Source organism: Ornithorhynchus anatinus, chromosome 2 (genome assembly GCF_004115215.2).
Source record: "Ornithorhynchus anatinus isolate Pmale09 chromosome 2, mOrnAna1.pri.v4, whole genome shotgun sequence".
Classification (NCBI taxonomy): Eukaryota; Metazoa; Chordata; class Mammalia; order Monotremata; family Ornithorhynchidae; genus Ornithorhynchus; species Ornithorhynchus anatinus.
Window position 1 is genome coordinate 17,403,909 of NC_041729.1, and position 20,230 is coordinate 17,424,138.

Sequence of the window (20,230 nt, forward strand, 5' to 3'; positions counted from 1 at the left end):
GATCCAGGGCCTAGTGGCTTAGTGGCCCCAGGAGACTCAAGCCTCAGCAGCTCTGTCTCCCAGCATCCCCTCCGTCTGTGGTTCTGGAGCCTACCCTCTCCGCAGTGCCCGTACCTTCCTGAGGAGTTCAGCGTGGGTGGTGATGAGCTCACTGTGCTTCTCCTTCAGCTTGGTGTACCGTACCTCTGTGATATTGGCCTTTCCTGAGGTTGACAGGCACAGGTCAGAGGTCATTGCCATAGAAATGCCCTAGAGAAAGTCCTTCCTTCCTCCCTCCCTTCCTCCCTCTCATTTCCTGGAAAGAATCACAAAACCTCTATCACATCTAGCTCACCGCCAACCTCTCACCCACGTCCTGCCTCTGGCCTGGAACGTCCTCCCCTCCTCATATCCAACAGATAGTTACTCTCCCCATCTTCACAGCCTCATTGAAGGCACATCTCCTCCAAAAGGCCTTCCCTGCCTAAGTCCCCCTTTCAGCTTCTCCCACTCCCTTCTGTGTCACTCTGACTTGCTCCCTTCTTTCATCTCCCATTGCAGCCCCACAGCACTTATGTACATATCTGCCATTTTATTTATTTATATTAACGTCTGTCTCCCCTTCTAGACCATAAACTCGTTGTAGGCAGGGAATATGTTATCCTGTTATATTGTACTCTCCCAAGTGCTTAGTACAGTTCTCTGCACACAGTAAAGGCTTAATCAATACAATGGACTGATTGACAAGAAGGGCCCCTGCCTGGTTTCTCCTTTGCTGTTGCAGACCAGTCCTCCAGGGCAGCCAACGAGAGGGAGCAACCAAAGAACCCAGGATGGAGAGTCCCAGGTCTGCCCAGGAAGACAGAGCACCTTTGGTGCACATATGTAGTCATGTGCAGCCTCTCACTGCCCAGGGCTTTTGGGCTGGCACGTACTCTCGGCCTCCACGTAGAGGACCTGGGCCTGGTCAGCTTCCAGCTTGGCTTTTCTCAGCTGCCCCAGCTCGTCCCTGAGCTGCTCGTTGTCCACCAAGGCCTTCTGCTTCTGCTGGCGCTGTTCCTCCAGCTCCGTCTCCAGCTCATTCACTTGCCCCTTCAGCAGCGTGATGTACCTCTGGGCCTACCAGGGTATGGAGGGTACGGGGTACAGCGCTCAGACCCCCGCGCCAGCCAGCCCCGGGCCTCCCACAGCACCCACCCATTATGGAGGCCCTAAGCCTGAGCCAGGATCCCCAAGCAGGGTGGCCCACTTTCCCAAGGCCTGGCCCCCTCGGGTCCCCTCTGTTGAGAATCCTAGACCCTGGTTGTTGGATCCCCTCAGAGGTTACAGCACTTGTGAACTGGTGGAGTTGTGCTACTGAACCATGAACGTGCTCCAAATACGAATGTGAAAGTGCTAATAAAATATCCACAGCCATGAGCCCTGGGTCAGCATCAGAGACCGCAGGCCAGGTCACACCAGGCCAGGCCACAGAGGGCAGGGCAGACAGACAGCACTGAGGTCTGGGAAGTCCTCTCCGGCAGTGGTGACGGCTGCTCCTCCCTCCCGACCACGGAGAGTGGGGTGAAGAGCACTGAAGTCTGAGCTTCCCCAGGGCAGTAGAAAGTGGCCCAAAGTGGTTTTGGAGTCAGAGAAGAGGGCAAAGGTGTCCATTTGGGAGATCACAAACGGGGCATAGCAGCTGTGGGAGCTCTGGGCCCAGGGCCCAGGGAGCAGGGCCGGTCTGCCAGGGTGAACACGTTCAAGGTCACTGTCTCAGCAGGTAGACCTTACCTCAGGCCTACCCGCCCACCCCCAATCCACCCGATGGACATGCCAGCCCTGAGGGAAGCACCTCCAGTTTGATTTTTTCCAGTTCGGCTCGGAGCATCTCCACCTCCCGCTTCAGGTTCTCGATCTGGAGGTCTCTAAGGACAGGTGGGACAGGTGGGAGAGACAGTCAGCCCCAAGGGGCCTTGGCCTCTCCCCGTCCCCCCAACCTCTCATCCTTGCCCTTCCTCCTGGCCCCTTGTCCCTGTCCTCCCTCCTGTTCCCTTCCTTTCCCTCATTCCTCCCCCAAGGCTGGCCAGCTCCTCACCTGTCGTCCTTCACGGTGCCATTGGGGGGCCCGAAGGCTTGTTCAAAGAGGTCAGCCACTACCTGCTTGGGGCCAAACCCAAGTGTCTGGTTCATTCCCTGTCCGGCCCAGCTGTTCAGCCTCACCCAAAGGGGAAGGAGCAGGGCGGATCAGACGAAAGGCCTGATGGAGAAGGCTGACCTTGTGCCTCCAGTCTGACCTGAGTCAGAAGCTGAGACCCCTCGGGGGCCCTGCCCAAATGAGTGGGTCCCACTTAGTTTGCACCTCATTGGGTGCTAGGCAGAGCATCCTGTCCAGGGACAGGGAGATATGAGATTTTTCTCGGCCACTACCTCCAGGATGTTGGAGAGAAGGGGACAGAAAGGAGTTGGGCAGAAGGAGTGAGGCCAGGGACAGAACCAGGTCCAGGGCTGGGACTAGAGAGAGGAGACGAATGGGGACTGTCTCACCGGAGGCTCCCCAGCTGCAGGGGCGGTGCTGATCTCAATGAGGTTCTCTGGCTCCTCGTCTTCGGGAGCCTCGTCCGGGATCACCACCACTGGCTTGATGTGTTCGGCCAGAGCTGAGGCCCGCAGGAAGTTAGGGGGGCTCTGCAAGGGAGCAGCCCGTGCCACTCAGCCACCCATCACCCTCCTCCCCGAGGACCTGAAGAGCAACACAGCCCGGGGATCCGGGAGGTGGAGCACGGGCAGAGGGGAGAAAGGGGAAGCCGGGGTCCCTGGGGCTCGGAGTCCAAGTCTGAAGGTGGACCTGAGAGTTGGGTCTGGGGATAGTAAAGCACCACATGGGAAGAAGCCAGAATTCTTGTCATGTTCTAGAGACCAGAGGAGGAAGGATGTGGAACGGTGATGAGCTGAGGGTCACCTGCCCAAGCAACGAGGGAGTGGAAGGACAAGCACTGGATCCCCAACAGGGAGAGCTGTTCAGCCTAGGCGGCAAACATCAGGATAAGGTTGGGGCTGGGCTGGGTTGAGACAACGGCCCAGGGGCCTGGTCAGTAAGAGCCCTGACTGAGGGGATGTGAGGCAAGTCGCTGCTACCTGGATCACTCTCTCCCCTGAACAGACCCCTTAACCCCTTAATCGACCTGAAGTTAGCTACTACTGGGCAGCAACCACAGTGGTGAGAAATGAGGCTCCCCCCTGTAACTTCACCTGCTGACAATGCCCAGGGAAGGCTTGGGAGTTGGGGCGGTAAAGAGAGGAGGAAAAGGGGCCCTTGAGAGGGAGCCCTCCCATCTGGCCTGTGCCCTGTGGCCCCATTCCTCAACAGCAGGGGAAGAAGCTGGGGAGGTGGGCAGGTAAGAGTGGATGGTCCCCACTTCCCTGAGTGGGAAAAGGCCTTGGACCATAAAGCAGAGTCCCTGGGTCCGGGCAAGTGGGGCAGAGGGAAAGAGAGGAGTACCTCTGGTAAAAGGGGGATCTGGATGAGCCGCTTGAAGTACAGCATGTCTGAGGCCCTTCGGAAGAAGTTTCTGAGGCTGGAGAGAGAGACACAGAGAGAGAGAGAGAGAGAGAGAGGAGGGATCCCATGGGAAGCGTCAGGGACCTCACAGGGAGGAGAAATGGACCAGGTTGGGGGAGTTCCAGCCCAAGCCCCAACCCGAGGACCTGCCGGAAGCTCCACCTTACCCGATCTCTCCACCCTGGTCTCACGGTCTTACCCCATGTTACTCCCACACTCCACAGCACCACCTTCCTTTACCTGTGGAACTGCTCGTGGAACCGGTCCCGGTGGCCCTGCAGGGTGTCGGCCGTTAGGCCTGGTTGGGGGTGGGAGGGAGAAGGAGTCAATTGGCCTGGGGTCCCGGGGGTAAGAGATATCCTCCCTGGCACCCCCCTGACTCCACCAAGTTCTGCCCCAGGCAGAGAAAAAGGGGATTCCAACTATAAGTACGGAGCCTTCAGGTGGCCTGGGAGCCATTCCCGAGCCCAGTGAGGTCCCCAGCGGCCAGGGGAGGCCCGGCGTGACTCACAGGAGTGGAGCTTGAACATGAGCTTGACGGTATAGTGGTAGAGGGGGCTGCAGTCCTGGATGACCTGGATGAGGGGCGCCAGGCGGCACTGCCCCGACGACATCTGGGACACAGCGATGGCGGTGTTGAGCTGCCGGAAGACTACAGGGGAAGGGGCCCGGGAGAAAGAGTCACTGCCTGGCTGGGCAGGGGACCAACCGAAGCCTGAGGCGAGGGGCCACCGGGTCAGCCGTGGTTCTGCCCTGCACCCTGCCTGGCTCTCGCCGATCCCCTCGAGAGGCAGAGTCAAACCACCACCACAGCCAGAGGGAGAAGCGGGCCCAGGGAAAGTGTGAAACTCAAATCCACAGATAATCCAAAGACCTCATCTTAGCCCACAGATCCAACCTTCTCCTCCAAGTCAGTGATAACCTGAGATGAGATTATAATAATAATAATAATTGTGGTATTTGTTAAATGCTTACATATTGCCAGGCATTCTACTAAGCGCTTTGGTGAATTCAAGCAAATCAGGTTAGACACAGCACCTGTCCTACCTGGGGCTCAGAGTTTTATTCGCCATTTTACAGATGAGGAAACTTGAGGAACAGAGATGTGAAATGATTTGCCCAAGGTCATAAAGCAGACAGGTGGCAGAACCAGGATTATTCATTCATTAATTAAGTCAATTCAATCATATTTATTGAGCACTGTGTGCAGAGCACTGTACTATGCACTTGGAAAGTACAATGCACTTGGAAAGTACAATTTGGCAACAGATAGAGACAATTCCTACCTAACAATGGGCTCACAGTCTAGAAGGGGGGGGGGTGGATTAGTGCCCTGGACTTTCTGACTCTCAGGCCTGGGCTCTATCCACTGGGAATGCTCTGCACACAGTAAGCACTCAATAAATACGACTGAATGAATGAATGAGAGAGAGGGTAGTGCATTTCCCCTCCGCCCCCTACCGAGACAAACCTTTTGGTGGAGATACTACTGAGTGACTAAGTAGCCAAAAGATGGTTAACAGGGGAAAGGAGGAGGAGGAGACAGTGGCAAAGTGAGTTTAAAATCGTACACAATTTCATGCTGGATCAGACCAGTGGTCCATCCAGCCTGGTATTTTGTCTCTGACAGTAGCAATAGCGATATTTGGAACCGTGTGGCGACTACCTCTCCCTCACAGTCCCATGAGGGAAAAGGAACTGTGTGTGACCTGACTGAACTGTATCTACCCCAGTGCTCAGAATGGAATAAGACTTAACAAATCCCATAATTATTGTTACCATGGTTTTCATCCGCCTAAATAGGGTGCAATGTATTACAATAGTAATTATGGCACTTGTTAGTCACCTTCTACATGCCACACATTGTACTAAATGCAGGGGTAGGTACCAGATCATCAGGTTGGACTTAGTCCCTGACCCACATGGGGCTCACAGTCTAAGTAGGAGGGAGGAGAATTTAATCCCCACTTTACGGATGAAGAAACGGTACAGAGAAGTGAAGTGACTCACCATAGGTCACAAAGCAGAAGAGTGGCGGAGTCTGAATTAGAATCCAGGTCCTCGGACTCCCAGGTCCGGGCTCTTTCCACCAAATAGCTTCAATAGCACCTGACATCCACAGCACTTCTTTCTGCACCCCTAACTCTTCCTATAGTAACCCACCATGGACCTCTCTTTCATGAATGTATCATCCAAACCCTTATGGACCTTGTTGACATTTTCACTCAGCACAACTTCCCATGTGACCACCATCAAGCATCAATGGTGTACCATACCCTGACTGGGGGATTTAAAAAACGATTAATTCCAGTTTTGTAAACTTTAATCAGGGCCTCACTGAGCCTCTTTCCTTCCAGTCTCAGGAGTCTAATTGTTTCAGTCTGTACTCAATCATGCTAGCTATTGTTTGCTGTACCTTCTTTGGCTCAATTTCGCCCTTCCTGTTTCCCCAGCTAGACTAAGCTCCTTGTAGGCAGGGATCATGTCTATCAACTCTGTTGTATATGTGTACTCTCCCAAGTGCTTAGTGCTCTGCACACAGTAAGCGCTCAGTAAATACCACTAATTGATAAGTAGAAACCACCCCCTGCACGCAGTATTCTGCAAGTGGCCATTCCAGGCTTTTACTTAGTTGGGAAACTTTGTCCTTGGTCTATTTTCTTCTCTCCTTCACAATACTGTTCAAGATTTTGTGATCTTTTTTGTCCTAACTCAGATGGAGTGATTAGTCCTGAATAACTGAGAATTGCTGGTACAAAAATTGTACTACTCCAAGAAAAATCACTTTTATTTGGCCAGGAGGTAAACTGAATGAAACAAGATAGTATGATACAATGGAAAGAGCACTTAAATGGGAGCCGAGAGACCTGGATCTCAACCCCAGCTCTGACCCCGACTCGCTGTGTAACATGGAGCAAGTCACTTAGCTTTTCTGGGCCTCAGTGAAATAAGCCAATAATCTTTTAGCCTCCCCAGCTGGAAGGTAAGATGTGAGGATAAGAGAAGCTGAAATAAAAGCACTTTAGATACTTGGGAAGAAATCAGCTAAAAAAAAAATCTCAAGACATTGGCTTTCATTATTAATAATATGATGGATATTGATGGTCGCAATTTGCTTCATAACAAAACACTGCATTCTTTTCTCCTCATTCAGCAATGATTACACTTTCTGGGCCATTACACTCTCTGGGCCAGTGGCTGATTGAAAAGCTGCTGAGCGATGTAATTTTTACCCCAAAGAGAGCAGAAAGGCAGGGAAACAACTAGTCAAGAGCCAGGCTCTGCTCCTCTCCAGAGAATTCTTATCAGGAGATCGATTTCCCGGTGACCTTGGAGCCCTTAGCAGGGGCTTGGGCGTGTGGGCTGGCTGAACTCTCCTGGGTTGAGTACAGAACCTCGCTCCCAAAGCCTCAGTCCCCGGGACCAAGAAGCGCCCGAGCCTGGGAGGCAGAGCATCCCTGGGTTCTAATCCCAGCTCCGCCGCCTGCCTGCTTTGTGAGTTTGGGAAAGTCACTTAACTTCTCTGGGCCTCCATTTCCTCATCTGTATAATGGGAATTGAATACCTGTACTCCCTCCCTTTTTGGACTGTGAGCCCCATTTGGGACAGGGGACTGTCTCTAACCTAACAATTCTGCATTTACCCCAGCACTGAACACAGTGCTCGGCCCATTGTAAGCGCTTCAGTACCACAATTATTCAGAATGTGGCTGTGGGGCCTGGGACGGCCCTCGGCTCTTGGTCCACTCAAGCACGTCTGGGAAGCCAGTCTGTTTCTCAGCCCAATTTGGTCCCAAGAGACTTCTCTGGAGCAGCACAAGAAGTGTACATGGGGTGAGGGGCCCCTAGCCGGACCAGCTGGCTTCTTTTATTGTTCTGGGCTAGAGGTTAAGCAAACCTAGCAGAGTTTAGGAATCTCAGCAGCTTTCACTCTCCCAGTGTGGGGTCCAGGGCCTGGTTTGGGAAAGACCCAGTTCTTTACCAGTTTGGATTCTATCTGAGCAGACTGGCTGGCCAGAAAGACCCTTGGGTCCTTTGGATCGGCCCTAGGGCTGACTGGATACTGGCCTTTCCCCACTTGTTGCCATTTCTCCTTAAAGGAAAGTTCCTCCCACCTCCTTCCCCTCAAGGACAAGACTGAGTCACTCGCAGGTGGCTTTGAAGCTTCCACCAAAAATAACCAGCCTCGAAGGGAAAGGCTATGGAGGTTTCCTGCACAAGCAGCCTCCTTCAGAGCTCTGTCCTGCAACAGGCCAATCAATCAATCAGGGGTATTTATTGTGTGCTGAGCACTGTACTAAGCGCTTGGGAGAGAACAATACAACAGAGTTGGTAGACACGTTCCCTGCTCACCTGTTCCCTGCTTACACTCTAGGCGGGGAGGCAGACACCATAGAAATACATAAATTACAGATATGTACTTAAGTGCTATGGGGCTGAGGGTGGGGTGAATATCAAATGCCCAAAGGGTACGGATCCAAGTGTTTAGACGATTGCCCCACTCTTCCATTGGGAAAGGCAGAATATTATTTTAATGTCTGTTTCCCCTGCTGGATTGGAAGCTTCTTAACGGCATGGATAGTGTCTGTTATCTCTATTGCTCTCTCCCAAATATTTAGCCCGGTGTTTGGGCTTGACTGATTAATTGAAGGGGAAGGAAGGATCAAACTACTCTGAGTCCCAACCTGCTGGTCCACCTGGAGGGGCTGGGAATAGAGAAAGTCTCTTTAAGGGAGGTCAAGCTGACTCTCCAATAGGGATCGGTGCTTGGTGTTCACATCTTGGCCTCAAGCCACAGCTTTCTCGAGTTCAAAGGCTCCTTGGAAAAGATGATTGTGGTGGGTAAGATTTCTAGAGGCTAAATGCACAGCCAGACTAGACTCACAGAAGCCAATCCGTCCCCTCGAAGAAGGTGGGGAGCAGCACACACTCCCGCCCCCAGAGTCCAGGAGCAGCCAGTACCTCTCTGATGCTCACCTGACTCGGAGAGTTTCAGTTCACAGTCCATGTAGTCGAACATCTCTACGGTGAGCTGGAAGCTAGAGACCAAGAGGGGGACGCGGAGTGAGAGGGGAGGCCGTGACAGCCCGGGCCACCCCTGCATAGCCCAGCTTGGCTGCTGGGAAGGTCTGGAGGAAGAACCCGACGGGGAGAAGCAGAGCTCTCCTGGATCCCGGGTGGAGGATGGAACACCCCAGGATCTGTGTCTCCAAACTGCCCACAGCTCCCACAGAGTCCACACTTTCTGCTCCGGGCAGCCCCTGGACTGAGGGGCTCAGCTGCTGGTGCCCCCATCCCCTTATGGAGGTAAGCTGGTCTGGACCGCAGCGACTCTCACTCTGGGCTTTGAACAGCTCAGCCCCCTGGGTGACCCGCGGCAATACCAGCCTACCCAGGAAACTCACATGTTGTTGATATCCGAGCCAGCTGCCTTCTCCAGCACCTCATCAGTTACCTCCAGGCCTGGGGGGAATTGAGGATGCTGTGGAGAAAGTCACCCACCCAACGTCAAGCCATGCCTGGGAGAGACTTCCCAGACACCTCCCCTCTTCATATCCCAGGAGCTGGCTGGCCCTTCCACCCCAACAGAACCAAGCTCAGCAAACCAGCGGGGGGCTCGGGCAGGCTGGGGAGGTCACTGAGACTGGACCCCTGACAAAGGTGTGAAGCTGCAGAGCCTCCTCTTTCGGGGTTGGTGAGAAGAACCAAGGTCTTAACTGCCTAGAGGCAGGGAGTTGGACGAGACCAACTCTCCAGTGCTTCCAGTCGCAGGATTCTAAGAAGTAAATTACCTTGAGGTGGAAGGAGATCTTGGTCAGCAGCAGCTTGGTATAAACATTCACCAACTGCCCATATCGGTCATGCAAATGCCCCTGTGGAGAAGCCGGCAAGATAAGGAAAGCCAATCCCAACTTCCCCTCCCTCCATCGCTTTGCTTTAAGGACTCCCAAGGGTCACCACCCTGACGGGCTCTTTAAATTGGGGACCCTGAGACAGAGGGCAGGGAAGCCCACCTCCCTTTTTTTATGTTATTTGTTAAGGACCTACTATGTGCTAGGCATTGTGCTAAGTGCTGAGGTAGATACAGGCTAATTAGGTTGGACAGAGTCCTTGTCCTATATGGGGCTCGCAGTCTTAATCCCCATTTTACAGATGAGGTAACTGAGGCACAGAGAAGTGACTTGCCCAAGATCACCCAGCATATTCATGGCAGAACCATGATTAGAACCTAGGTCCTTCTGACTCCCAGGCCCATCCTCTTTCCACTAGGCCATGCTGCTTTTCATTCTCAATCATTCTCTTAGTTTCCCTCTGACTGCCCTCCTGTTAATGGGGCTGAGGGCAGGTGGGGTCAACAGAGAGAACTTCCTATGAACTGTGGGGGAAGTCTAGAATACGGCACACTCTAACATGATGGGTTACAGAGTCTCTGTGGGCTGATGAGAGATTAGGGCCCTGTGGTCTTTATGCATCTAGAACTTCTCATTTCCAAGACTCAAAAAAGACCCTGCATTTGTTTCTTCTGAACATTCACTGATGCTTATCTCCCTTCTGCTCTGGTTCAGAATAATCGGGGTTTGGCATCTGCTCTTTGCCCATTTGAAAATAAAGAAGCTAAAAAACAATCCACACATCAAATTGCCCTCAGCTTGGGCTTCTGATCTGTCCGCTGTGTCGGAGGGGCAAGTAGAGAGTTTGTACAGCCCTAAAATTTTGACCTCTACTTTTCCTCCCAGTTCTTGTGCTCACTGAAAACACCTCAGGGAGCAAGAGCGATGGGCCAGGGGCCTTAGCGTGGCCCTAAGAGGAGGAATTGAAACACTGGTTGCCAACACTCACCCACAAGTCTCCAATTTCCCGGATATTGCTGCGATACCTCTGGCAATCATGGAGAACCTAGAGCATAAAGCAGGTGGAAGAGGAGTGAAGATGTTCAGGGAACACTGGGGTGGGGGAGGTGGTGATGGGTAAGGGAAGCTTCCCCTAAACTTTTCCCCTTCCACCCCCATTCTCTAACCCAGCCCTGCCTGGATCAGTTGGGGCCTCCTTGGGGGACACCTTCAAGAGCCCCGTGGGTTTGAACACAGAGGGGAGAGTGCCTCAATCCTTGGGGTGACTGTCTCCTCTTCCTGTCCTACCTTAGGTCAGGAGGAACCCCGCGGAGCAAGGGCCCAACAAGACCCCGAAGGCAGGGGGGCTCCTCAGGACTCAGAACGTCATGGACCTCATCTAGGGTGAGGATGAAGGAGTGTCACTCACATTCGGATGTCCGTCCCGGAGCACTTTATGAAGGACATGGCAGAACTTCCAGCTGAGGATGGAGCTGCTGGGCAGGGGGAGTCCAATGGCATAGGACCAGAAGGTGAAGGCTCCTTTCTCATGGTGGGTGCCCAAGATGATGCCTTCTGAGGAGTCAAGGCTAACAGAGGTGCCGGGGCAAGATCACGCTATGTGTGGGAAGGGTGACCAGCAGGCTGGGCTGTTGCTGCACGCACAGGCACATGCATGTGCATGTAACACAGTTACATACCTAGTTCTGTATCACACAGTTGATGCAGTCCCTTACACAGTCCCACACCCCCTCCCCCACACCAACACCCTCCAGAAGTTACATCAGGTCTGGAAAAGGCCCGGCACAGGCCCGGGGCAGACCCAGCACTGGTTACTGGTTGGGCTCAGCTTGAACTGGGCCATGCCCTGGGATTCTGATCTGTGAAGGACTCTCAGACAAGGGGTGAGAGAAGCTCAGTCTGGAAGCAGAGGGCACACTAGACTCAGTAACTGGTCACAGCCCCTCTGTGAGGAGAAACTTAACCAAGAACTGCCTTAGGAGAGGACTTCCTGACACACTTTTGCTGAGCAACACTGTATCCCCTGCTCCCCTGCCACAACCTCTTTCTGTCTCCCCTGTCTCTGACCCTCCTGCCTCCCCAGGGAGGAAGTGTGAGGTGGAGCAGCAGTCACATCTAGGCTCTGCCCTTTCCGGGCTGCCCTCCCCAGGTGAGGGAGATAAGCGTGGCCCCTAAGTGGCTGGGAAGGATACGGCGGGCATGCTTTTCCTTTACGGGGGCCTCCTGGGCATTGATGGCCTTGCTGATGCTGATCGCCTGTAGGGGAGGAAAAAGAAGCGGTGGTCAGGGCCCATGGCCTCAGAGATCAGCTCGTCCCTCTGCTCCCTCTAGGGACCATCTCTGAAGCGGGGAGGAGGAACAGAAACTGAAACAACCTCAAGACTCAAGGATTCTGACTCAAGAATTCAGACTCATCACCCTCCCCTGTCTCCACCCCACCAACAAGATGAGACCTCTTTGCCAGCAGAACCAAGACCACCAGGGAAAAGCCTCTCGGGGACACCAGAGAGAATGAATCAATCAAAGATATTGATTGAGCGTTCTGTGCAAAGCACTGTACTGAGCACTTGGGAGTATACAATAGAACAGAACAACAGAATTAGCAGACACATTCCCCGTCCATGACGAACTTATAGTCTAGAGGGGAAGAGAAGAGCTGGGATGGATCAGTAATTCTGGCTGAGGCTCCAGGGGTGCGAACAAGTTCATTCATTCATTCGATCGTATTTATTGAGCTCTTACAGTGTGCAGAGCATTGTACTAAGCACTTGGAAAGTACAATTAAGCAACAGAGACAATCCCTACCCAACAATGGTGTCACAGTCTAAAAGGGGGAAGACAGACATCAAAACAAGTAAACAGGCATTCAATAGCATCAATATAAATAGAATTATAGATATATGCACATCATTACAAAAATAAAGAGAATAATAAATATGTACATATATACACAAGTACTGTGGGGCGGGGAGGGGGGTAGAGCAGAGGGAGGGAGTCGGGGCGATGGGGAGAGAGTTCTTTACAAATGTGTGTGTATGGGATGGAGTGAGGTGGGGGATGACCTCCCACCTCAGGAAAAAACAGTTGTGAGCTCAGGAAGAAGGGGAAGAGACATGCAAAAATCAAACTCCTGAGAAGGGAGGGATATTCGTCTGAGTTTCGGGGCCAGGGCAACGTGACCCAATCACCCAGCCCAAGTTTCCAGGCAGGGCCAACCCACTTGCAGATCATTATCCAGGTCCCCTCCTGTCTCATCCCCTCCACCTGTCGTCACTGTCGGCCCCAGGCCCAGGGGTGAACGGTGCAATACCTGGGCCAAGGGAGGCATCCACTGCCTCTGCCCTAACTCGGCCCTGGACAGCAACACCCCCGGCAGAAGCCAAACACACACAGCCGTGACTACCACCCACAGGCCACTGGAAACTCACGGCAGGAATGCCAAACACATGCAGGCAGATGCTCTTGCTCTCGTACTAAGACAGAGAGGAACTTTTGCTTTCCCTTTGTTCACGCCTCCAAGGTCAATGGACCACGTACCCAGTACCTGCTGATAATATGGGTCACGGCCCCCTTCCCACCGAGACCCCCCTCCCGCCGCCACTGACTCCGCTGGACCCTCCCAGGTGGTGGACGGGTGGGGCCAGGTGGCTGAGGACACAACCTTATGTCATAAAAAAAATGATTCATTTTTAACTGTAGGTGGAAGAACTTGGGCTGTGGGCCAGTATATCTGGATGCTTATCTACAAGGCCTCCCTGGCCTTGAATGGCCAGATATCTCCCTGGAAGGAAGAGAAAATCTTGAGAAGACCGAAACCCTTTAAGAGCAGCCATTTACGTTTTCACATGCATCCTCAGCCCGCCCCGGTTCGGGGCTCAGAGCTGCTGCGGTTCCCTTCAACCCGAGCACCCCACCCCCAGGACCCCACCTCCCAAGCCCTTCACTGACTGGCCCCGGAGCGACACTCCAGAGGCAGCCGGCTGACCTCCTTTCACACAGTCACCCATTGTGCCCCCGATTCATTTAGATTCCAAGAGCCCCGGGCAGCAGCTGAACGGTATAAATTAGAACTCGCTTTCCCTCCACCCGGTACTGCCGTACCATGGGGCCACCGGGCTTCAAGGGGCCCTCAGTCTCCCCCAAAGTTCCAGGGGCCATCTCAAAATCCCAGCCGGTCCCCATCTTTCCTGCCAATGGCAGATTCTTGCCGGTGGCTCCCGATTCCCTTCAAGAACTGAAATACTAACCTGGAGCGTATTAAGCACTTAGTCCAGGGCTCTACACCCAGCACACACTCAGTAAATACCACTGAATGACTGGAGTTGGAAAGATCTCAAAAGTTTCAATCTCCTGTTTAACCCACCCAGGACAGGTGGAGGTCTGTCCAAGCACTTATGAAGCATATGGCATTCAGTGGGTGCTCAGCAAATACCGTTATCGATCAAACTGGACTGTAAGCTCACTGTGGGCAGGGAATGTGCCTACCAATTCTCCTATACGTGCTATACTACCAAGTGCGTAGTACGGTGTGCTGCACACAGAAAGTGCTCAATAAGAATGATTGATCAAAACACCTGATTGATTAGAACCTAGCTCCCTGACTCGCAGGACCTGTGCTCTTTCCACTAGGCCATGCTGTTTCTCAGGCCTGGTGGTGGGCCCGGCAATGGTTCGACTAAAGACAACATGGGGCATGTCAGCTTACTCCCCAGGCCAGAATTTTTTAAAATACGTGTATGAGGAGAAGACTTGAAGCGGCATGGTTTAGTAGGATCGAGCACGGACCTGGGAGTCAGAAGGACCTGGGTTCTGATCCTGGCTCTGTGGCTTGTTTGCTGTGTGACCTTAGGCAAGTCACTTCACTTATCTTTGCCTCAGTCACCTCAACTGCAAAATAGGAATTACTACTGTAAGACTTATGTAGGACATGGACTGTATTCAACCTGATTAGCTTTATCTACCCCAGCTCTTAGTACAGTACCTGGCACATAGTAAGTGCTTAACAAATGCCATTAAAAAAAAAAGATTTTATCTTAATTCTGAGCCCTCGGTGGAAAAGATTTGAAAACCATCCTCCACTTCCCCAGTAGTCATTGTGCGTGGAGCGCTGTACAAGGCCTATGGCATCACCCAGAAGGAAAGGGTGAAGCCTTTGGAGTAGGAATGGGGAGGCTAAAGCCCAGGGGGAAGAATGAGGAAGCTCTCTGCCCGGGATCATTTCCCTGCTAATGAGAGCCGCCCACTGCCCTGCCGTATCCTACCCTGCCCTGGACCAGCTCCCTGAGAGCCGAAGTCCCTGCCCACCTTCAATAGGCAAACGATCAGGGGCAGAATCAGGGGTATGGGGAAGGGTCTGTGATTGCTAGTTATTAACTATTATAATAATAATGATACTTGTTAAGCTCGTACTATATGCCAAGTATTGTTCTAAGCACTGGGTGAGATACAAGTTAATCAGGTTGGCCACAGTCCCTGCTCCACATAGGGCTCTCACTCTTAATCCCCATTTCACAGTTGAGGCAACTGAGGCACAGAGAAATGAAGTGACTTGCCCAAGTGGTGGGGCTGGGATTAGAACCCAGGTCCTTCTGATTCCCAGGCCCAGGTTCTAGCCACTAAGCCATGCTCTACACGAGGCACCTTCCCCGCCTCTGGCCCTCTGTGGCCATATCTTTTCTCCAAAGCCCTCAGCATTAGGCCTCACCAAATCAGGCCATGCCGCTCCTCCCTACAGTCAATGCTTCCTGAGACCCGCGTGGCTTCAACAAGCACAGAACAGGGGATTCATTGCAGGCCGGAGGCTGCCGGGCTCCCCCCTTCACGCCCACCCGTAAACACAGCCCCGTTGTGTGCTGGGCGGGCAGATGGCTCGACGATAGCGGGGGGCGGGGAGGGCAGCCAGAAGGAGCGAGGGCTCCAACCTCCCCGGGGCCCACAATGCTATACAAGGCGGACACAGTCCTCGGCACAGTGGAGGCTTGTTCCATCTCCCAGGCCCCGCCATGCTTTCCCCCGGGCGGCAGCCGGGCAGACCCCAGCCCAGGAGAGGAGGGGCTTGGGGGCATGCACAGGTTGGGGAAGCAAGGGGAGAGCGGGGCACACCCCCTCTACTCGCTGCCTAGAGTTTGCATTCCAACCACCCTAGTGGGAAAGCCTCCAGGTTTGTTCACTGGAGCACCGGACTGCCTGAGGGGAACCGGGGGCGGGGCAAGGCAATTGGTGGAGGAGGGGCAGGGATTTAAACTGCATTTTGTTTTGTTTTTTCTGCGCCAGAGGCAGCAGCCTCGGGTTCCCTTCCCTGTGAACTCCCCCTGGATATGGGGCAGTCCGGGAAGACCAAGCCAGACCTTTCTTAGATGCTTAATGGATATCCGCTGCCCTGGGTTGGTTCTCCAAGCTTTCTACTTCCACCAGTTCTGGCACTTTGATTCTCTCCAGTTTTAAAGACGGAGAAATGGAGGCCCAGGAGAGATCCAGACTGCCCATCGATCTCCCAGATACAAAGCCGGAATCGAACCCCAAGAAATCTGGAGGCCCAGCCTGGAGTCCCGTTCTTGGGCGAGGCTCCGTCCTCCACACCACTACTTTGGTGGGTCCAAATCTGAGGCTCGGAACCCAGAGACCATGGGCTGGCCATCCAGTGCCCAGCCCATTTTAGGCCGGGGGGTGGGCGGGGTGGACACACGGTTTCCACACATCAGAGGCGGGAGTGGGGAGAGCCCCACAGGGCTACACCAGGCCTCTCAACTGCAACCTCGGTCCCTGGAGTGCAGTCCCAGCAGATAGGTGAAGGGATGGAAATTCACAAGTTAGCACTCCTCCAACAAATTCCTCAAGAGGCCAGGGGAGTGTGCAAGAGGCTCCTCTTCCTCCTTCTCCGCCTCCTTCTCGGAGGGCCAGAGAGCCCCGGTCCTTCCCCCAGCTCTACCGTTGACGAGCGGCGAGTGAGGCCTTGGGAGAATCCCATTTTGCAAGCACACAGAGAAGCCGAGCCAGCCCAATAAATCTTGGCCTCAGCCAAAATGGGTTGGGGTGGGGCAGGGCAGATGGAAACAAGACGAGAAAGAGGAGGAAGGAGGGACCTGAGATTGAAGAGGAGACTCCCTAGGGCCCAGGGCAGACCAAGGTCCTTGCCACTGACACTCTCTAGTACCCTAATTTGCTTAGTAAATCCCGTGCCTACGTTTCCCCACCTGCAAATGGGGGAAACCCCTAGGCCCTGCCCACCTTTTACAGACTCTGATTTTAGCACCAGAAAATCCCAGGCCAGAGCCTGTCCTTTTCAGGGCCTCAGTTTCTCAGTCTGAACATTAGGGTAAAATGATTCTGACAAAAAGGACAAATGAAGCAAAGTCAGGGAGATACCCTAGGGCATGCCACTGGAAAGTACGATCAGGGAATGAGGCTCTGCTTATTTTTGATCAGTACATTGACCGGCTTACCTTCTAAACGGTCGCTTGGTTCAGAGGCCGATATCTGTAAAACCTGGGTCCGGTGATTGAGGGGCCAAGGGCTCATTTCACCAGGAACTGCCTACTGTGGCCCCACTAGGACCTACGTGAAGCAGAAGGAGAAACTGAGGCAAGGAGTGTGGGGGGGATCCAAGCACAACTGGGAGATGGACTCAGGGTTCCAAACTCTTCAGATAAACTTTAACTCCCTAGTGTGGAGGAAGATAAGAAGGGAGAAGAATGAAATTCCACAGAAAAGAAGGAGCACGGCCTAGTGGATAGAGCGTGGATCTGGGAGTCAGAAGGATCTGGCTTCTAATCCTGCCAACTAATCTAATTCTGCCAACTGCTTACCTTGTGACCTTGGGCAAGTCACTTAACTCCCCAGGCCTGTTTCCTCAACTGTAAAATGGGGATACCAAGCAGACCAAGGAGCCCCATGTGGGACAGGGACTGTGACCGACCTAATTCATCTGTATATACCCCGGCACTTAGAACAGCATTTGACACACAGTAAGCACTTAACAAATACCATTAAAAAAGAGTTATCCATAGTTTGCATCTGTAAAATGTTCCATTGAAGAAAGAAAAAAAAAGATGCAGAGTCTCCCAGCAGCTCAGTCAAGCTGTTTGATGTTTTCCAGGGCAAAGACTGCCGAAAATTTGAAGTCCGTGTAGAGTGGCACATTACAGAGCCCTCATCAACTAGATCAGGCAGAAGAAAGCAGGACCTCCAATAACAGCATCTGGGGGAGGAGAGGGGAATGACCACAGGTTCAAAACCTCAGAACCCACCCATTCTCTCCAAGAGCAATGGGAAGGCAGTAGGTCTCTTGCTAAAGAGGTTGTCTGCCTATCCATTAATCAAAAGCATTTACTGAGCACCCATTGTGTGCCAAGAAGGGATGGAAGTGGGGGGAAAGAGAGAGTAGAAATAATATTGATGGTATTTGTTAAGTGCTTACTATGTGCCAAGCACTGGGTAAGACTACAGCCAGGAATGTTGGAAAGCAGTCCTGACTTCCAGAGCCCCAGCACGTGGGGTTCTATACATAAACTTGTGGGCAGGGAAAGTGTCTATTTATTGGTATAGTATACTCTCCCAAATGCTCAGTACAGTGCTTTGCACGCAGTAGGCGTTCATTAAAGGAATGAATGAAAAGATGAGAAATGGCACATCCAAACTCCTTCTGCTCCCCAGAACAAGAAGTTGTCCTAGAGGTAACAGAGATCCACAAGTCCGCTACAGTCCACGGTTCCGACATGCCCCAGGGGCTCGGTCCGCAACTGCCCCGGGAAACTCAGCCCTGGGGGGCAGAGAAGCCCTCTGCCGCCATTCTGAATTACAGCTCGAGGATGCGGTGCCGGGGACTGAGCTCTGGCTGCTCCCTGTGCTGAACCTCGGACACCACAGATGTTGGACTAAAATGACCCCTCCACCGGTAATTCAATGCCCTGGGAGCAACCTGCAGGAGCACCCCACAGGACCACCCTGCAGGAGCGCATTGCCCCAAAGTCATGCTGGCAACACAGAAATTCCTCCCTGGCCAAGGTGAGCTCCCCCTTTCCCTCTGCTCCTCTTCCCATCCCCCCCCGCCTCCGGTCCTCTGCTCTTCCCCCTTCCCCTCAGCACTGTGCTTATTTGTATATATTATTTATTACCCTATTTATTTTGTTAATGAGGTGCATTTCTCCATGATTCTATTCATCTTGATGATGTCTTGTTTTGCTTTGCTTTGTTGTCTGTCTCCCCCGTTTAGACTGTGAGCCCCACACTGGGCAGGGATTGTCTCTATCTGTTGCTGAATTGTACAATCCAAGTGCTTAGTACAGTGCTTTGCACATTGTAAGCGCTCAATAAATATTATTGAATGAATGAATAAATCAGTGCTGAGGAAGCATGGGAAGCAGTGTGGCTTAATGGAAGGAGCCCAGGTCTGGGAATCAAAAGGACCTGGGTTCTAATCCCAGCTCTGCCATGTGTGATTTTGAACAAGTCACTTTACTTCTCTGTGCCTCAGTTACCTCACCTGTAAAACGGGGATAAGAGTTTGAGCTCCATGTGGGACGGGGACTGTGTCCAACCTGATTAACTTGTATCTGCCCTAGAGCTTAGAACAACACGTAATAAGTGCTTAACAAATACTATAATTACTATATAGTTGCTATTATTTGTCATCACTCGGAGTCCCCGCCGAACAGTTGCATAATGGGGGCAGGACCCAAGGAGTCGGCCCTACCTCGTGAGTCGGTGTGAATGTCCAGACCCACAGCCAGGCACAAGACCCACTGCATGTTTGGCCAGGAACAGCAAACCAAGGAGTCTGGAGGAATCCGCCACCGGCCTCCCAGCCCCTTCTGGCTAAAGTTCCCGAGACCCAGCACCAGCTTGGGGACCTTCCCAACCGGGCCCGTCTCTTCTCCCCGGCAGCTGCCTGAGAGAGAACTCAACCTGGAGGAGCAGGTGGTACGGGGTGGACCAGGCTGGGCTCCAGAGGCTTTCCTGCTCCCCTTATCGCTAGTTTAGCCAGGGGCATCCTAACCCCTCAGGGCACCTCTACAGTTCCACCTGGGAATGATCCCATCTTTGTTTGTGCCCCCAAATCTCCCCTGGGGTGCCAGCCCAGCGCTTTTCGCACTTGGGAAGAAAACCTAGAGGGTCCCAACTGATAATTTCTCAAAACTACACGAAGCAGGAGCCCTTCTCCTGGCTCCATGGTGGCCAGAGTTACCAGTGCTCCCTGTTCCAAGATGGAGAAAGGAGCAACTGCTAGGGTGACAAGTTTCTGGGTCTCCGTCTCCTCATCTGTAAGATGGAGGTAAAATACCTGTTCTCCCGCTCTCAGACTCGGAGCTCCACATGGGATGGAGACTGTGCTTGATCTATCCGGCACGTAGCACCAGGTTTAGCAACTACTAAGCGCTTCATAAATGCCATCATTAAAATGGACTTTGCTTCTTAGAGGGTCAGGGAAGCCAAGGGGTGGATGGGGTTGGGGCAGAGAATCCCAACACATAACATGCCACGGACACGCTTTTAGCACGTACCCCACTCATGGACCTATTCCCCTCTGAAGCCATCAAAGAGCTCTCCTGATCAGTGGTTCCCAAGGGCAATAATAATAATGGCAGATAATAATAATAATAATGTTGGTATTTGTTAAGCACTTACTATGTGCCAAGCACTGTTCTAAGCGCTGGGGTAGACACAGGGGAATCAGGTTGTCCCCCGTGGGGCTCACAGTCTTCATCCCCATTTTGCAGATGAGGGAACTGAGGCACCGAGAAGTGAAGTGACTTGCTCACAGTCACACAGCTGACAGGTGGCTGAGCCGGGATTCGAACCCATGACCTCTGACCATGACCTCTGACCATGACCTCTAACCTCTGAGTTAAGCGCTCACTACG

General features: G+C 52.8%; 1 protein-coding gene across 2 annotated transcripts in view; it reads right to left on the reverse strand.

Moving 5' to 3' along the window:
* The window catches only part of HIP1R (huntingtin interacting protein 1 related), a 40,457-nt gene that overhangs the window by 9,796 nt on the left and 10,431 nt on the right, over positions 1-20,230 (reverse strand). The window contains exons 2-15 of one of the 2 annotated variants that reach the window (XM_001506865.4): positions 11,564-11,627; positions 10,780-10,922; positions 10,360-10,416; positions 9,312-9,392; positions 8,925-9,001; positions 8,497-8,558; positions 4,032-4,172; positions 3,761-3,818; positions 3,461-3,536; positions 2,506-2,646; positions 2,057-2,118; positions 1,814-1,886; positions 915-1,098; positions 115-203 (exon numbers count right to left, since the gene is read on the reverse strand). In XM_001506865.4, the coding sequence (XP_001506915.3) occupies positions 115-203; positions 915-1,098; positions 1,814-1,886; positions 2,057-2,118; positions 2,506-2,646; positions 3,461-3,536; positions 3,761-3,818; positions 4,032-4,172; positions 8,497-8,558; positions 8,925-9,001; positions 9,312-9,392; positions 10,360-10,416; positions 10,780-10,922; positions 11,564-11,627 (1,308 nt within the window). Of the gene's footprint in view, positions 1-114; positions 204-914; positions 1,099-1,813; positions 1,887-2,056; positions 2,122-2,505; positions 2,647-3,460; positions 3,537-3,760; positions 3,819-4,031; positions 4,173-8,496; positions 8,559-8,924; positions 9,002-9,311; positions 9,393-10,359; positions 10,417-10,779; positions 10,923-11,563; positions 11,628-20,230 lie in introns of both variants that reach the window. The other variant, XM_029057952.2, reaches the window with a different exon arrangement.